This window comes from Manis javanica, chromosome 15 (assembly GCF_040802235.1).
Source record: "Manis javanica isolate MJ-LG chromosome 15, MJ_LKY, whole genome shotgun sequence".
NCBI lineage: Eukaryota > Metazoa > Chordata > Mammalia > Pholidota > Manidae > Manis > Manis javanica.
The window spans coordinates 76661930-76678856 of NC_133170.1; the positions used below are offsets into that span (position 1 = coordinate 76661930).

Consider the following 16927-nt stretch of genomic DNA (forward strand, 5'->3'; position numbering starts at 1 on the left):
TAGATGAATTTGAAGAGTATTACAATTTAAACAATATTAGGTCTTTCGATCCATCAACAGGAGATGTCTTTCCACTTATTTCGATGTTTAATTTTTTACCACAATGTCTTGTGGTTTTGGGTATACATCTCTTGCACTTCTGTTAAAATTCATTCATAAGTATATTCTTCTTTTAGATGCTACTGAAAAAGAATTGCTTTCCTAATTTTGCTCTGGGATTGCTCGTGCAAGTATACAGAAACACAGTTGACTTTTGTAATACAGATCTTACATCTTGCAACCTTGAACTTGTTTATCAGCTATAGTTTTTTATTCCTAAATTTTCTATGTACAAAACCACAAATAAAGGTAGTTTTACTTCTTTTCCAATCTAGATATTTTTTTTTTCTTTCTCCTCCTCAACTGCCCTGGCTAGAACCTTGTGCGACAAAAGTGGACATCCTTGTCTTACTCCTGATCTTAGGGGGAAAGTCTGTGACCCCTGAATATGAACTAGCTGTAGGTTTTTCATTGGTGCCTTTTATCATGTTGAGGAAATTTCCTTCTATTCCTAGTTCATAGAGTGTTTCCATCGTGAAAGGGTGTTGAATTAGTCAAAGGCCATTTCTTTGTCAATTGAGATGATCATGTGGGTTTTCTCCTTTATTCTACTAATACGGTGAATTACATCAATTGATTTTCATGCTTTGAAACAGTCTTGCATTCCTGGGATAACTCTGGCCTCCTACAATGAGTTGATAAGTGTTCCCTCCTATTCTATTTTTTGGAAGAGTTGTGAAAAATTGGTATTAATTTTTCTTTAGCTGTTTGGTAGAATTCAAGAGTGAAGCCCTCTGAGACTGGCTCTTTGTTCTCATTCATGGTTGTACAAGCAATGGCTAGCCAAGGCCTGGCTGGGTGTTGGGCACCCGGCAATAAGCAATGGCTAGCCAAGGCCTGGCTGGGTGTTGGGCACCCGGCAATAAGCAATGGCTAGCCAAGGCCTGGCTGGGTGTTGGGCACCCGGCAATAAGCAATGGCTAGCCAAGGCCTGGCTGGGTGTTGGGCACACGGCAAGAAGTGTCGGCTAACCTAGAGTAAGAGGGCTTGTTATTTCACTAGGACCTTGGTGATTCACCAACAGGTCTTCTGAGCACCCGCACTGACCCAGTCCAGGGAGTCACAAGGGAGCTAACACCCTCCTCTGCGCTGGGAAGGAAACTGCACACCCTGCCCTGGGGCAGGAAGGACACACTCACCATCATCCAGAATGACCAGCAGCGGAGCCAGGAGGTCACACATGCCCTGGACATAGCCGACCTCAATGTGCTGCCAGATGTAGCTACAAAAGAGACACAAGGGGCACAGCAATGGCACCCACAATCTGCCTCTCCGATCCACCCCTCCCTGGGTCAGCCCCCATCCCTCACCTGGACCACCCCCTCAACTCCTGCCTGCTTCCCCACCCCCAGTCACACTCTCTTCAAACATCCTGTGCTCAGCCACCAGAATGACCTTGAAAAGCCCAGTTCAAGGAGGCAACTGCGTGCTCAGAAGCCTTCACGGGCTCCCGCTGCACCACAGGACAGCGTCCAAGCTCCCTGACTGGGGGTGCAAGGCGCTCATGTCTCCTCCCAATCCTTTGTCCCACCCTCACCATCAGTTCCCAGAACTCCTTCCTCTCCGGCCACACTAACGTATTTACCTTTGTACATCTGAAGCACCACATTCGTGCCCTGTGCTTTTGCCCTAGCAGTTCCCTCTGTCTGGAATTCCAATCTGCCCCTCAGTGATAACAACTAATATTTCCTAAGCATTTACTGTATGCTCTGCCCACTATACATGTGTTGCATCATTAAATTCTCAAAATCATCACATGGAAAAGGTACTATTATCATCCCATTTCACAGATGAGGAGACTGAGGCACACAGAGATAAGTGACATGTACAAACCCATATATCTGATAATAAATGGTAGAGGCTGGATTTGAACTCAGGTGACATAACCCCAGGGTGTGTGTTCCTAATTTACACGTCAAATGGTCTTCAGTTTCTCCTAATTTTGCCCAAGTACGTCTCAAAGGTCACCACCTCTATGAGGCTTTCCCTGATTTCTCCTGATGCCCTAACAAGCAGAAGTCAGACTACCCTTCCTTCACCCCTAAAACTTTTCCATTTTAATGCAACATACTATGTTAAAATTAATCACATTTGTATCTACTGAATGAAATTTCAATAGGTAGCAATTGCTTGGGAGACTGTAAGGCAGAATAGTTAAGAGATGGTGCTGATTAATGAGAATGAGTTAGAGTAGGGGTCGGCAAACCTTTTCTGAAAGGTCCAGATAATAATTATTTTCAAATTTGTAGGCCATATACTCTGTTTCAGCTACTCAACTCTGTAGAAGCAATCATAGATAATATGCAAACAAATGGGCATGGCTGAGTTCTAATAAAACTATTTATAAAAACAAGTGGAGGGCCAGATTTGGCCTGTGGCTGTAGTAGTAGTGTGTGAACTCCTGAGTTACAGTCGCATGGAAAGAAGTCCAGAATATACTGTTGAGTGTAAAAAGCAAGCTGTAGGCAAATTGTTTATAGTATAATCCCTCATAGGTAAAACATTTTTAAAAACATCAAAACATGTATGCATCCATATTATACAATGTTATAATTGTCTTACAATATACTATCTCTTATGTTATTATATATCATATATAATATGGCTTGGGAGGATATTCACTAAATTGTTGGTAGTAGTGTTTTCTTACAGATGAGTGGCATTGATGATGGCATATGGAAGTTTCTCCTTATGCCTTATGAAATTCTGATTACCTCGGTTGATTTAGATTTTTAATAAGCATGGGTTGCTTTCATATTTTAAGAACTACAATATTTAATATTTAATGGAAGTGATAAGCAGCCCCCGATTTTGGCTTAAAGAAATAAAGCCCAGATTCTAGAGCCTGGGAGACAATGGATGTGTGTCCTCCTCACAGTTCGGCCACTGCCCCGCTGGGGGCCTCTGAGCAATGCCTACCCTTCTGGGCCTCCATTTCCTTCCCTGTAAAATGGATAATGCTTACATCATACACTTGTGATCTAAGAGAAATGATGTTAGCAAAGGGCTCAGGCCAAGGCCAGGTATCTAGTAAATGCTTAACTAATGTTCTCTATTATCATCAGTACCATGACTGTTGGGTTATTGCCAATGTGGGCTGGAAGAAGATCCTCGGGGGGCAAGGTGCCAGCTGCAGAGGCTGCAGTGCCAGTTGGGCACCCCATAACCCCCACCACTGCCCCCCCACTCTCCCCACAGCCCCCCAACCTGCACATGACGCTGCGCAGCTTCTCCAGGTTGGCAGGAGTGAAGTACCAGTAGTTGCGGTCACACCTCTGCACGTCCTTCTCGATGCGGTGCAGGTTCACCGTGTACTGGTCCAGCCGCTCAGGCTGCAGGCGCCCAGCAGGGAAGGAAAGAAATCACACCCCAGCTCCGCAGAGACGCTGCCTTCCAGAGACCGCCCCTCCCCCAAGCCCTCTCCTGTCATTTTCTACCTGGATCACTCAGGGGATGGACTTTACTTTTGTTGTTTTCTGAGAAAGCCTCTTTTGCTTCATGTGATGAAAATTCTTTTTTTTCCCTTTGATAAAACAAAACAGCCCTATGAAGTGCGTTGACTTCTTATCCCCACCTTATAGCTGAAGAAACTAAGGGTTATAACTGTGGCTGCAAGTGCCCCCCGCTCTGCCAAAAACCACACAAGAAGAATGGAAGAACTGCACAGGAGTCCAGTCCTGGCAACATGCTAGACTGGATGCCTCGACCCAACAATCCTGACGAAATGACCCAGCGAAGCGTAAGGAGCATTTCAAGGCCAACAATTAACCCAGAAAGGCAAGAAAATACCAAAGCTAGTTTTTGCCTTGAGGGAAAGCTGCCATCAGAAAATTTCAGCTTGGACTTAATGGTTTTGTGTCCTCTCTTCCCCAAAGCAAAGAATCTAATGGGAGATTTTCCTGCATGAAGGCAGGACTCCACAGAGCCACACCCCCACCCACCCCCATAAGGGAAAAGGAAAAAGCTACTAACACCCTGCGGTCTCAAGGACAACTGCCTGTCTTGAACATAGGTGCCAAATTAAGTGTAAAACATATCTCCCTGCATAATTCATGGGCTCAGATCAGGTTTGTAACTTATGCAGGCTGACAACCCAGATTCCCACCACCTGGGTGTTCTGAAAGAGCAGAGAATCCAACTTTGTCTAAGGCTGGTTATGCCCCTGGTTACCAGGAAGAAGCGCAAGGCGGGCAGGAGGGGCGACAGCTCCTGGTGTTTGCACTCAGCGTCTCTGGGTGTTTGACGCTTTAACCACGAGCATTCTGATAGAAATAAATTCTTTCCAGGAAAATGGATATGTGGTGCCTGGCTCAGAAAACCCCTCTCTCAGTACATGTCCTTTGTCTCAGACTTTTTGGCAGGAAAGCCAACTTGAACATTTAAAAGACATCGGACCTGGGTGTGAATGGAGATGCTCCCCATCAAGGCTGCTACTGACCGGGTGCTCACTGTGTGTCAGGCACAGAGGGTGTGACTCGCTGATTCTGAGACGAGCTCAGGGAGGAAGGCCCTAGACAGATAAGGAAACCGAGGATCCATATGCCTGAACTGGGATCTGAACCCAGGGCTGTTGGACTGCAAAGCCTGGGTTCTTCAAGTACTACATTGTTCTCCCTCCCAAAAGGGTTTCTGCTGTGACTCCTCCCTGATGGAGAAAAAGCAATGAACCGAAGACTGTTCTGCCTAACTGAGGTTTGTTTGGACACTCCCACCCTCCATGGCTGTTAGATGAGAAAACTGAGAGGAGGAGAATCCTTGTGACTTACGGAGTAGGTGACACCGCTGGAAGACACAGGGGATGTCTCATTGTTGGCAGACGTGGTCACAGCCAGAGCAGCCAGGGTGGGGAAGAGACTTTCCATCTCAGGCTCTTCCGAGAGGTTGTTCTCACTGTCCACCCGGCCGTGTTTCTGCACCTCGCCGCCCCCCCAGCCCCCCATCATGGCGACCTCCTTTTCTGGCGGAGCCACATCCAGGCTGCCGGTGACGGACATGAACTCGTCCATGCTCTCATTGGCCAGGAGGTCGCTCTCCAGGCTGTCCTGCACGGCCAGCTCCTCACGGGGAGCCTCATCCCGGGAAGTGGTGGCCTCGCTGCTCTGCCCATCGTCCACACTGCTGTCCCCGGGCCGAAGCCCCAGGGAGGTTTTCCACTGGGCCTCCATGACACTGTCTTCTGTACTCAGGCTGGGCTCCGAGTGCTCTGAGAGGCCTGAAGAGAAGTTGTGGGAGGAAGGATGGCCAGAGTCTGGGGAGCAGGTGCCGTTCACCAGGTTCCCATTAGGCATCTTGGGCTGTTTCTCCTCTGACCTGCCTTCTGCCTCTACCTGCTCCACCTCGTCCACAGACTCAAATACCTGGAGACAAGGCACACAAAGACGGATGGGCCGGGATACCCACTGTGGCCCTGCTTCCAGCAGCAACCACATATCCACCACCAGGGGACTGCTTCAGATATGGGCTGCACGTGCAGTGGAATATTACACAGACAGTAAAAAGAGTGAAGCAGGACAAGGTGTAACATATGCTCTCATCTGTGAAAAATAAAAAAGGCACCTGCATACATAGAGATACAAGGAATAATCCAGAAAAAATAAGGAACTATTTCAACTGACTCTGAGGAGGGAGTACTAAGGAATTAAGGCAGAGGACACAATACTTTTCATGATACAGAATTATGTGCAGTTTTTTAAAGTAAAAAATTAGTTAATAAAATAGGCAACAGGCTAAAAACAGCACCTTATAGCCATGCAGTTGGACAATTATGGATAAATTTTCAAAAGTACATATATATGAAATACTATGGACAAGTCTCTAGGACACGTCTCAATGACTTATTTGTGCTTCTTTCTGACCGTCAGCCATATCCCATGGCGGGTAACAGCGCAGTTCCAAGGTCACCTGAAATATGTCTTCTCTGTACGGTTATGCCACCAACTTGATTTACCGTTAGCTTCAAATGTTTGTTTCTTTTCTTGTTGATTAAATTGCTTTACGTTATGTAAAAAAATTTACCTAATTCCAAAGTCAAAACTAGAATTCATGGAACTGTAGCTTCTTTGCCTGCTATCTCCCCTCACTACTCTAGGGAACCATTTTGATTGGTTTATGGTTTATTCTCCCATTATTATGCAAATGCACACAAATTAATATTTCCTCTTTTCACACAAGAAGTGACATAGTATGCACGTTTTCTGCACTTTGCTTTTTTCTTTAATATTGAGTCAGATTGGTTAACATTTCACTGAATGAAACGGAGAGCTGTTAAACAAAACAAACTATGGCATTTATGTGGGAATTTTAAAGACAATCAGTCACCGAAATACATCCTCTACATATAGTCTGCATAGTTCTGTGTCTGCAAAGGCACACAGAAGAGTCTGGAAAGACAGACTGTAAACTGATGACAGTGGTGTTACCTCTAGGGAAGGCCAGTGGGTATTAGAGGTGGTCAAAGCCAAATTTACCTTTCTCTGCAATATTTTAATTTTTTTTTAACAGGGAGAGTAGATTCATATATTACTTGTGTAACTAAAAACTCAGTTTTTAAAAATTGGTTTCAGGTATACAACACAGTTGACAGTTTCAGACATTATTAGATGCTCCTCCCAACTAGTGTAGTTACTGTCTGTCAACATAGAAAGATGTTGCAGAATTATTGACAATATTCTCTATGTTGCACTTTAATCCCTATGACTAATTTATATTACAATTGAGATTTGGGGCCCCTGTATCCCTCTCATCTATTTCTCCCACCCACTGCAATCCCTCCCCCATGGTAACCACCGGTCACGTCTCAGTGTCTATGAGCCTACTGCTGTTTTGTTCATAAAACTCAGTATTTAATGCTAGCACAGAAAGCTAAACCAGACAAACCATAAACGACCGGATGATGGACACCCAATCCCACCTGGAGGGAGGGGAGCAGGGGGGAAGGGGGTGCAGGGCAGCCGAGGCTCACCTGTGTGCTGCCGCTGGAGTCGCTCTGTAGGCGGATATTCTGGCGGCCTGAACTGCAGCTGGGAGAGGACTGAGGGAAAAGGGGGCAGGAGGGAGTGCGGGTGAGGCTGCATCCTGGCGCAGGCCCCCTGCATGCAGCCCAGAAGGGACCGCTGGGCCGAGAGTCAGCAAGCGTAGTTCTTACCTCTACTCCTGACTTGGCAAGTCCCCTCTCAGGGCCTCAGATTCATGGGTTAAATGAAAGTGGGCTGGGGGGACTCCCTCCCTGCTCCCCAAGCCTCCTCAGAGGCCATGCCGGCAGCAGGGTCCCCACTCCCGCCCCTGCAACCGGAAAATCCCACACTTAACTGCACTGTATTTGAGACCTCTGGCTCATTTTGTTTCAACTTAGAGGACCTGGTTGTATGAATGGCCCAGTAGTTTGCCCTGTTACGTTTAGTTCCTGCCTACCCTGAAGCTAGGCTTGGCTATGTGACCTGCTTTGGCCAATGGGATGTTAGCACACCCCACCAGGGAGAGGCTTAAAAATCACGTGTGCATTCTGCTTTCTCTTTCACGAGCTGCACTATGATAACCTGCCCAGGCTAGCCGGCTGGAGGGTAAGACACTGGGGCAGAGCCAGTCACCTCAGACAAGTCAGAGAGCCTGCCCAGAGCCACAAATCTCTTTGTTGTCCAGGGGCTCACAGCAGGCACAAGAGTGAGCCCACCCAGCCCTGCTCAGAGCAAAACTTCACTGCTGACCCATAGATTCATGGGCAATTTGCCTTTGGTGGTTGTTTGTTATGCAGCATTATTGCAGCAATCGATGACAGATACACCCCCTGGAAAGATAATTAGCTTTCTTGTCAGCTCCTGCTGTTAACCTAGACATTCTGTGAAGACAGATGTGTCTGACTTGGTCACTGGAGCATTCCTGACTTTCCAGAACATTTCTGATAGTGCCTGGCACATGGTAGGTACTCAAGAAGTATTTATGGAATAAAGGAAAGCCTAGCACTGTGCTAGATGCTTTCTACACACTGTATCATTTGAGCTGCACACAAATCTCCCCTATACAAAGGGTTATTCCCATTTTATAGACAAGGAAACTGAGTCCCAGTGGTAAAGGTACTTGCCTGAGGCCCCAGAGCTGGGAAATGATGGTGCTGGAGTTCAAAGTCAGGTCTCCCAGGCTCCAAAGACATGTTCCACCCAAAAGCTAGGGGTGAGACTGTCCCAAAGCTCCAGCCCTCACTGCTCCTATGACTGCCTGATGGAGCTGATCCTGCCTTCACTGCCCACTTTACTCCCTGAGGGGAGGCACCCATCACCTCGTTGCTGATGGTAGAGTCCCGGTGCATCATCTGGTGCAGGTGGCTGTCCAGGCTGGCCCCTGATGAACATTTGGCCAAGGCAGCCGCATGGGACTCCCGCTCCCTCTGCCGCACGATTGCCTCACAGCCCAGCCACTCCGACATGGTCTGTGCGTAGCAGGCATGAATTTGCTCGTCCACCTGCCAGGGCAGATGCAAGGTCAGCCAGAGTACTGGGGACCCCTGGGGAGGGCCAGCCCAACTGGGAAGAGGATGGCTCTGGCCCAGGACCCTGAGCCCTGAAACCAGCCATTCAACATTCATGGAGTTAACATCCAACAGACCTTAACTGAACACCTACTATGTGCTCGGTACTACCGGCTAGGCCCTGGGAAGACACAAAAGTGAGGAAGGCCATTTTTCTTTCAATTTTTAACCTCTCTTCCTGCCTTCTTTTATTCATTCATTTACACATTCAAATATTTCTTGAGCCCCTAACTTTGCACCAGGCAGAGTTCTAAGCCTTGCAGATATTGAAATGAGAAAACTGCTTCTGTCCTCCATTTCCTTCCTTCTCTTCTCTCCTTCCTCATTCATTCATTCATTCACTTATCCAGTTAATTTGATAAGTGCCTACTATGTGCTAGGCTATAAAAAGGGCTTATGGTATACAAGATGAGCAAATGCTTCATCCATCCACTCATTCGACACATTTACCGAGGGCCTCCCACATGCCCAACCTGGGGACAGATGGTGGGGAACCAGAGGTGAATAAAGCTGACCCCTTCCTTTACATGCAGACATGGCCTTACCGAAGGGACACAGATTTCAAGCATTTTCCTTGTGGGATTTCAGTAGAGTGTGGGGAGCTTGTATTGTTCCCATGTTACCAGCCCAGGTAACAGGGGACCGGAATCTGCCAGATCTCTGGCCATAAGTGTTGGCAGACAAGCCGATCTAAGTAAGGGCATGACGAGCAGGAAGTCTGTCCTATGCCAGGAGTGGGGGGGATCCTGCAGCTATTCGGGGCTTCTGGAGAGAGGCTCAGGGTCCACCCTGCACAGTGACTGTCCTGAGTGGCTCCCTCTGACCGACCTCCCAAAGACTCATCCAAGCCCACTCCCCATTCCCACTGCCATTCTCGGCTGGGCTTCCCCGACCCTGCACCTGGACGACCGCAGCAGCCTCCTTCCCGGGGCCTGCGTGGCCCCTCTGAGCCCTGTCCCACTCAGCAGCCTCCCTCCCGTTTCCTCTCCAGCTCCACCTCTCAGTGCTACCCCACTCCCCCGGTCCTTTGTATTCCAGCCGCACCCACCCTGCAGTCCTGCCCCTTCCCACATGAGGACACACAGCTTCACGCAAGTGTCCCCTTCCCAGAGGCCCTTCCTCATCCTCCTTGCCTGTAAAGCAATTCCTTCAAAGAATCCAGGCAGCCTTCCCGCTGACTTCCACCTGGAAGAGCCTCCTATGTGCTCTGACAACAGCCCCGGGCTTGCCTCCACCCATCTGACTCTACACAACCCCCACGAACCTGGCAAGGACCTCATCTGGTGCACTTCTAGGTCCCCAGTCCAAGCATAGGGCCCAGCACACTGCAGTTCCCGGTTCTTACCTGCCCAGAAGCCTACCAGCCATGAATGAAGCATGGAGGGGCCTCACCCTGGTACCAAAATGATTTTGGACAGTTCCCTGGCATGGGGCCTCATCACATGGAACCGCAGGGTGAGAGTTCCCACTTCAACTCTCCGGCAACTTTTCTGACAATGAGGAAGGCCAGCCTGGTGCTACTGTGTGCCTAACACCTCCTGTACCACTTTATAATCTCCCTTTTTAAGAAAGAGAGAACAGGCCTCAGGCAAACTACCAAATGTAGGTAGAACTGAATTACATCATTTTGTCATAATTCTATTATTTTTTTTTATAGTTTCCTTCCCTTTATGGGAAGATGTATTGGTTTTCTACTGGTGGTAGGGATATAAATCTTTTTCTAAAAGTCACATGAATTTTTAAGTGAGCCAATTTAAAGACAAATATTTAGTAAGTAATAGTACAGGTGGTACATGGAGTGTAAAATAGAACCAGGTTTTAAAAAGTTAGTATGGATAAAAGAATGTAAGGTATCTCATTACTGAGTTTTACATTCCTAACACACTGAAATGGTAATATATTGGGTTAAATAAAATATATTATTAATATTAATTTCATGTTGATGAAATGACAGAACCACACACACACACACACACACACACACCAGCAGATGCAAAAACTGATGAAATCCTAGTAAGGTCTGCAGTCTAGCCAGTGGTATTGTGCCAGTGTCAATGTCCTGGTTTTAATAATGCCCTATGGTTCTATAAGATGTTTCCACTGGGGGAAGCCAGGTGGGGTAGACAGGGCTTGTGGTATTATAATTTTTGCAACTTCTTGTGAACTTACAATTATTTTAAACAAAAAAGTTTTAAAATATTTATTACATCTGTTTCTTTTTACTTTTTAGAATGTGACTACTAAAACATTTAGGATCAAGACTGCATGGTGTTTACTAGCTGGTGATTACTAATGACAGTGTGGTATTAGATCAATGGATAAAACAGAGTCCAGAAGATGGTCCCCATTAATATGCCTGACTTATTTTTGACAAGGAAGCAAAAGCAATTCATTGGAGGAAAAATAGCTCCATCAACAAATGGTGCTGAAGTAACTAGACATCCCCAGGCCAAAAAATGAACCCCGACCTAAGCCACATGGTGTAAACAAAAATGAACTCAAAATGGATCACAGACTCAAATGTAAAACACGTTATACAACTTCAAAGGAAAAAGGAACAGAGGAAAATCTTTGGGATTTAGGTCTAGGCACAAAGTTCCTAGACCTCATATGAAAGTACACTCCATATGAGAAATTGATAAACTGAACCTCATCAAAAGTCAAAAAATTTGTTTTGCAAAAAGACCCCATTAAGATGAAAAGACAAGGTAGAGAAAATATTTGCAAAACCACATTTCCAAGAAGAGTTAATATGTAGAGTACATATAAAGAACTCTCAAACCCAGCAGTGGACAGAAGACACGAGCAGGTTTTTCACTGAAGACACACAGATGGCAAGCATGTGCAAAGATGTTCAATATCACCAGCCTTTGGGAAATTCAAATTAAAACCACGATGAAATAAGGAAGCAAAAGCAATTCATTGGAGGAAAAATAGCTCGATCAACAAATGGTGCTGAGGTAACTAGATATCCTCAGGCCAATGTACCTGCCTGAGTGGCTAACATACAAAAGAATGACACCACCAAATCCTGGTGGGGGTGCAAGCAGGGGAACTCCTAGACTGCTGGTGGGAATATAAAATGGTACAGCCCCTCTAAACGTTTGGCAGTTTCTTATAAAACTAAGCATGCAAGTATCTCACGATCCAGCAATTGCACCCTTGAGCATTTATTCCAGAGAAATGACAACTTACGCTCACGCAAAAGTCTCTACAAAATGTTCATTGCAGCTTTATTGGTAATGGCCCAAGCAATGGAAACATCCCGCCTACCCATCAACAGGTGGACAGCGAAGCAAACTGTGGTGCGTCCGCCCCATGGAGCATCCCTCGGCTATAACAGAACCAGCTACTGATACAGGCAACGACTTGGATGGATCGCCAGACAATTATGCTGAGTGAAAAAAGTCAATCTCAAAAGGCTACATGCTGTACGATTCCATTTATACAACATTCATGAAATGAGGAAATTATAGGAATTTAGACTAGATTCGTGGTTGCCAGGGGCTGGAGAGGGGGCGGGGAGTGGGAGAGAGGCGGCTGTGGCCATAAAAGGACAATTTGAGGAGATTTGTGAGTGCTGGAAATAGTCTGTGTGTTGGCTGTGACATGTGATAAAATTGTGGAGAACTAAATACCTACATACTGACACTCAAACTCACACACAAATACAAGTAAACTGGGAGGTGGGAGTCAGAGTGGTATACTGCACCAATGGCAATACCCTGGTTGTGATGTTATAGTTTTGGAAAATGTTACCACTGGGGAAATTGGATAAGGATACATGAGAGCCATCTGCATTAGTTCTTATAACTGCACGCGAACCTATAATTATCTCAAAATAAAAAGTTAACCTAAAAAAATGACATCTGTGGCTTGCATTGGGACAAGTATTGCTCTGGAGCTTCTTGGCTCCCCTGCACTGCACCTCCCTGCCCCACCTTGATCCAAAATGGGACCAGAGCTCCCCAGCCTCATAGCATCTGGCTCCTCTTGCTACCGAAGACCCCATCGGGGTTACCAACCTCCTTCCTTTCTGTTTCCGTCATCCCGAACTGGTAGTGGCCCAGGAGGAAGGGCCACACGGCCTTGCGGATCTCTGGCTGGATGCCCCCGTAGTAGATGAGGCGCAGCAGCTCCTGGTCCTCATAACTCTGCAGCAGAGGGGAGGAAGCAAAGGCTTGGTCAACAGAAACCCGGGCTGGGCTCTTGCCCCGGCAGTCCTGCTCCTTAGGCCCAGCCTCAGAGATCATGGTGTGATGCGCAAAGCCACAGGTGCCCAGATATGTAAGAGCAAGATCCGGGGAGTCCCCCGGCTGCCCACCACGGGGGGAACGGCACATCTCTGCGAGGGAAGGCTGTGCAGAGTCAAAACAAAACAAAAAGAAAGGCTAATACATAATATATTAACATTTCTACTTCATTTTCAGTAAATTGTGTGTACTGTGCTTATTTGGGAATATAGGAGTTATTAATCTTGACTCAGCTCTCAGATAATTATTTTAAGGCAGATGAGTTGAAAATGACCATTTCCAGCCGGTTCCTCATACACTAATAGTTTTTGTGCACACTGGGATGATTTTAACAATTGTTTTCTGTATCATGGAATAGATTTGTCCTCTTTGTTTTCTTAAATTCATTTTCAGGCAAAGGCTTTGCAGTTTCAAGTCAAGCTGGGGGACCTGCAGGTCCTAACTGTTCACATGTGTGTGTGTGTCCATGACTGCTGGAAGGCTACTCTAAAAGGCACTGGGGTTCTGTCTCCTCTTATCTTATCTCTTTACTTCACAATCCAAAATCAAAAGCATCTTTCATACCTTAATGCTAGTCTTAGATGTACCCAACAAAAATGGCAAAAACAGCCATTCTTTTGTCCCTGTTGGGAATTTTGGTTTCCATTATGCAGACAACCTTTGTCAAAGTTATTTAAAATTCAGAGAACTATTTGTGGCTGACGCTGTGAACTCTTTATTCAAAATCTACATCCTCTTCTCCTGAAGCCCACAGCTGGACTCCATTTCCCAGCCCCCCTTGCAGTTTGGTGTGACCGTATCACTGGGTTCTGGCCAGTGGGATGTGAGAGGAAGTGATGTGAGCCATTTCCAGGCCAGGGCTTTGAAGAAGGTGTGCTCCTTCATGCTCTCTGTTGGGAGACAGGTGACCATGAGTCCTTGGAGGATGGTGGGGTCACAAGACTGAAAGACCTCTGAACATCTGGAGGGAGGAGAGATGCCTATTTCTTAGGAAGGCTCACCTAGGACTGTTCAATGAGCAAGAAATGCACCCTCATGGTGTCAAGCAGCTGAAATAGTGGGGACTTTTGTTACTGCAGCTCAGTCTACCCTAATACAATAGTCCAACCAAGAAGAATGAGAATATGACCAAACCAGTTATGAAAAAATTAGATGAAAAATATTTGTGTTGCAACCAATTTGTCCTTAGCCTAGTGCCTCAAAAGAGCACCAGAAGCATGTGGGGAGCTTTCAGAAGTATAAATTCTTGGGCTGCACTCCCAGAGCTACAAAATCAGTAAGGCTGGAGCGGAGCCCCGAGTCTATAAATCTCTTGAATTCCTCAGGAAATGTGCACTGTCCTAGCCCACTGAGGAGTATAAACACTAAGACCTCTTGAGAAAGTAAGCTGGCATAACTATTTAAACTTCAAGTGCACATTAATCAACTGCATTTCTAGGACTCTACCCTCAAAATAAAAGCACTAGTACAGAAAGGTATGTGTTTATAAGGATGTCAACTGAAGCATTTTTTAAATAATTAAAAAGAATAAAAAATGAAAAGCCCAGATGTCTATTATTAGGGGAAGACTTGAATAAATTATAGCATCCCTGATATAAAAATTGGTCACTTAAAATACAAGTATAATGTCACCTCACTTAAGAAACAAATAAAAGAATTACAGACATATCTGTGTAGATGTATCTGTGGACGCATAAGGATAGGAAATGTATGGCAGGGTCTACACCAAACTGATACCACTCATTAATTCAGGGATTAGAACTAGGGTAGAGCAGAAAGATGCTACTTAAAATTTTTTGTTCTATACACCCACATTCCTCATTCTTCAAATTGTTACAGCAAGTAGGCACTCCTCCTGCAATTTAGGAAAACAACTATTTTTGGCAAAAAAAGTAAAATAACCCTTCTAACTGTCCAGGTTTGAGAACCAGTAACTGAGCTACTGGATTCGTCCAACGTGGAGGACACAGGGATCTCCTCCAAATGGCAGCAGGAATCCTAGTATTTCTCTGAGTAGATTCTGCCTTCCACCTGCCATGGGAGGTATTTTTCCAGCAAAGGTCCCTGTGGCCACATACATTTGAGGGAATGCTTCATATGCTCTCCCACACTCCCCCAATCCTTGAGAGTGACAAGTATCAGCATAGCCAAGGTTCTGAGAAGTCCGGCAGGATAGAGAAAGCTGCCTAATCTGGTTTCCCAAACTATATGACCATGAAACTTTCTTCAGACATAAACATTTTGCTTGCAGGGACCTTGTATTCTAATAAGAAAATTGTAAAAATCCATCTCCAGGTAAAAATATCTCATGGTCCAACTCTTAGGCCCTAAGACAGAAACAGGAGAAAGAGTTTCGAACAGTGGTGGGGTTTTCTTGGCTCAGCTGCCCTCCTTCTAACTTAGCTACTCTTGTTATTCTAAGGATTTTCAACAATTCCTTCTGGCTGGGGACTCACAGCACCTTATGCAGGACTGAGCATACAACTGATGTTTAATAGATGCATAGTGACTCACTGATTCTTTACTCCTTCCAGGGGAGCATATGTGTTTTCCATCCTTGATCTACATCAATGGGCAGATGCAGGCGACAGGTCTTGGAACTCTCTCCTCAATTTGGGTATGCAGAACCCAAGGATGTCACAACATCCCGGAGTCCCCACCAGGTGCGTCTATTCCTCAGATGACAAGACGGACTCCCTGCCGTCTCTGCCCCACTTCAGACCAAGGCGGGTCAAGCCTTACCGTGCTGTCCTGCAGGTACTGCTCCCAGATCCTGGCTGTCAGCCCTCGTCCTGCATCACAGGGCAAGTCTGGAGACACGATCGTGTGATTGACCAGGGCTGACAGGTGGGTTCGCACGGTGGCCAGGTGTCTGCAGTAGGCAAGCCCTGGTGAGGGGGAAGGGAAATCCTGTCATCTACCACCCAACCCTCCTCGCCTTGCCGCACGCGGTCTCCAGAGAGCTGACCGCTGGCAATCTCGGTGAGTCTTCATGACTCAGTGAATCCTCATCATCCCCCTTTCCAGAGAAGGCTCAAAGGCGTCAAGTCACTGGCTGCCTTGATGGCTTAATGGCTCTGTGACGCTAAGGAAGCCCTATGGCATTTCTCAGCCTCAGTCAGGGAGCCACTACCCCCTCTGATGGAAGCCAAGGCATTCAATCCTCAGGCAGAAAGGAGCCAGTGACTGTGGGCTCACTGTGCCTCTGGGTGGCTCCGAGCCACACCAAGAGAGGACGAGAGCAGGAGTGGTAACAGCTCTTGTTCACCTTGCCGCTGGATAAAGAAGGTCCCGGCCAGTCAGTAGCCAGGGAGATACACCCAGTTTGCTGTCAAAGATGGCCCTGCCGCTCAGACGAATGCCCACCGACCTGCCACCCTCCACCTGCTCCACCCTGGTACCTGGAGGGCCCAGTGCGAGGCATGCAGGAGGCACTCAGCAAACGCCAGCCAGTGTTTGCTGACTGCGCCCCTTCCCTCTGGCTCTCTCCTATCATCTCATCCTCAACTCCCAGGGAGGACCGTGGACCTTCCAGCGCCTACCAACAGTGGGATGTGATTATGCCAATGTAATGGCCACAGCACATGCTAAGGGCCAGGGAGCTGTCCAGAGCTTACATAATTTAACTCATTTATTCTGTCACAACCCTATGAAGCAGATCCTCTAGTTATCCCCATCTATAAGAAACTGAGGCACAGACTGCTGGCACCACCTGCGCAGGTCACATGGCCAGGAGGGGATGGAGGTGGGGTTTGAGCCCACGCTGCCTGGCTCCAGCACCCGGACTCTCACCACCATCAGGAATAAGCCAAGGCGTGCAGTGACATCACTCAACATCCATCCCTTTCTCCAGGAATCTCTTCCATTTGGGTTCCACAAATACTCATTCAATGCCTGCTCCACGCCAAGCCCTTCATTAGACACTGGGGATGGGTGGTTAACACAACAGGCAAAAACCTTGACCTTGAGGAGCTCACACTCTCCCTGCCTCTCCAGGCACTCAGGGGTAGGATCTACACCACTATTCTGCAGGCGCACGCAGGATGTACTAACG

General features: G+C 46.8%; 1 protein-coding gene across 3 annotated transcripts in view; it reads right to left on the reverse strand.

Moving 5' to 3' along the window:
- LOC140846471 (small G protein signaling modulator 1-like) overlaps positions 1-16927 on the reverse strand; it is a 49130-nt gene that overhangs the window by 9322 nt on the left and 22881 nt on the right. For 2 of the 3 annotated variants that reach the window (XM_073222864.1, XM_073222865.1), the window contains 7 exons: positions 15616-15761; positions 12646-12774; positions 8372-8554; positions 7061-7129; positions 4866-5456; positions 3307-3431; positions 1239-1321 (listed from right to left, as the gene is read on the reverse strand). In XM_073222864.1, the coding sequence (XP_073078965.1) occupies positions 1239-1321; positions 3307-3431; positions 4866-5456; positions 7061-7129; positions 8372-8554; positions 12646-12774; positions 15616-15761 (1326 nt within the window). Of the gene's footprint in view, positions 1-1238; positions 1322-3306; positions 3432-3536; positions 3623-4865; positions 5457-7060; positions 7130-8371; positions 8555-12645; positions 12775-15615; positions 15762-16927 lie in introns of those variants that run through there. The other variant, XR_012125596.1, reaches the window with a different exon arrangement.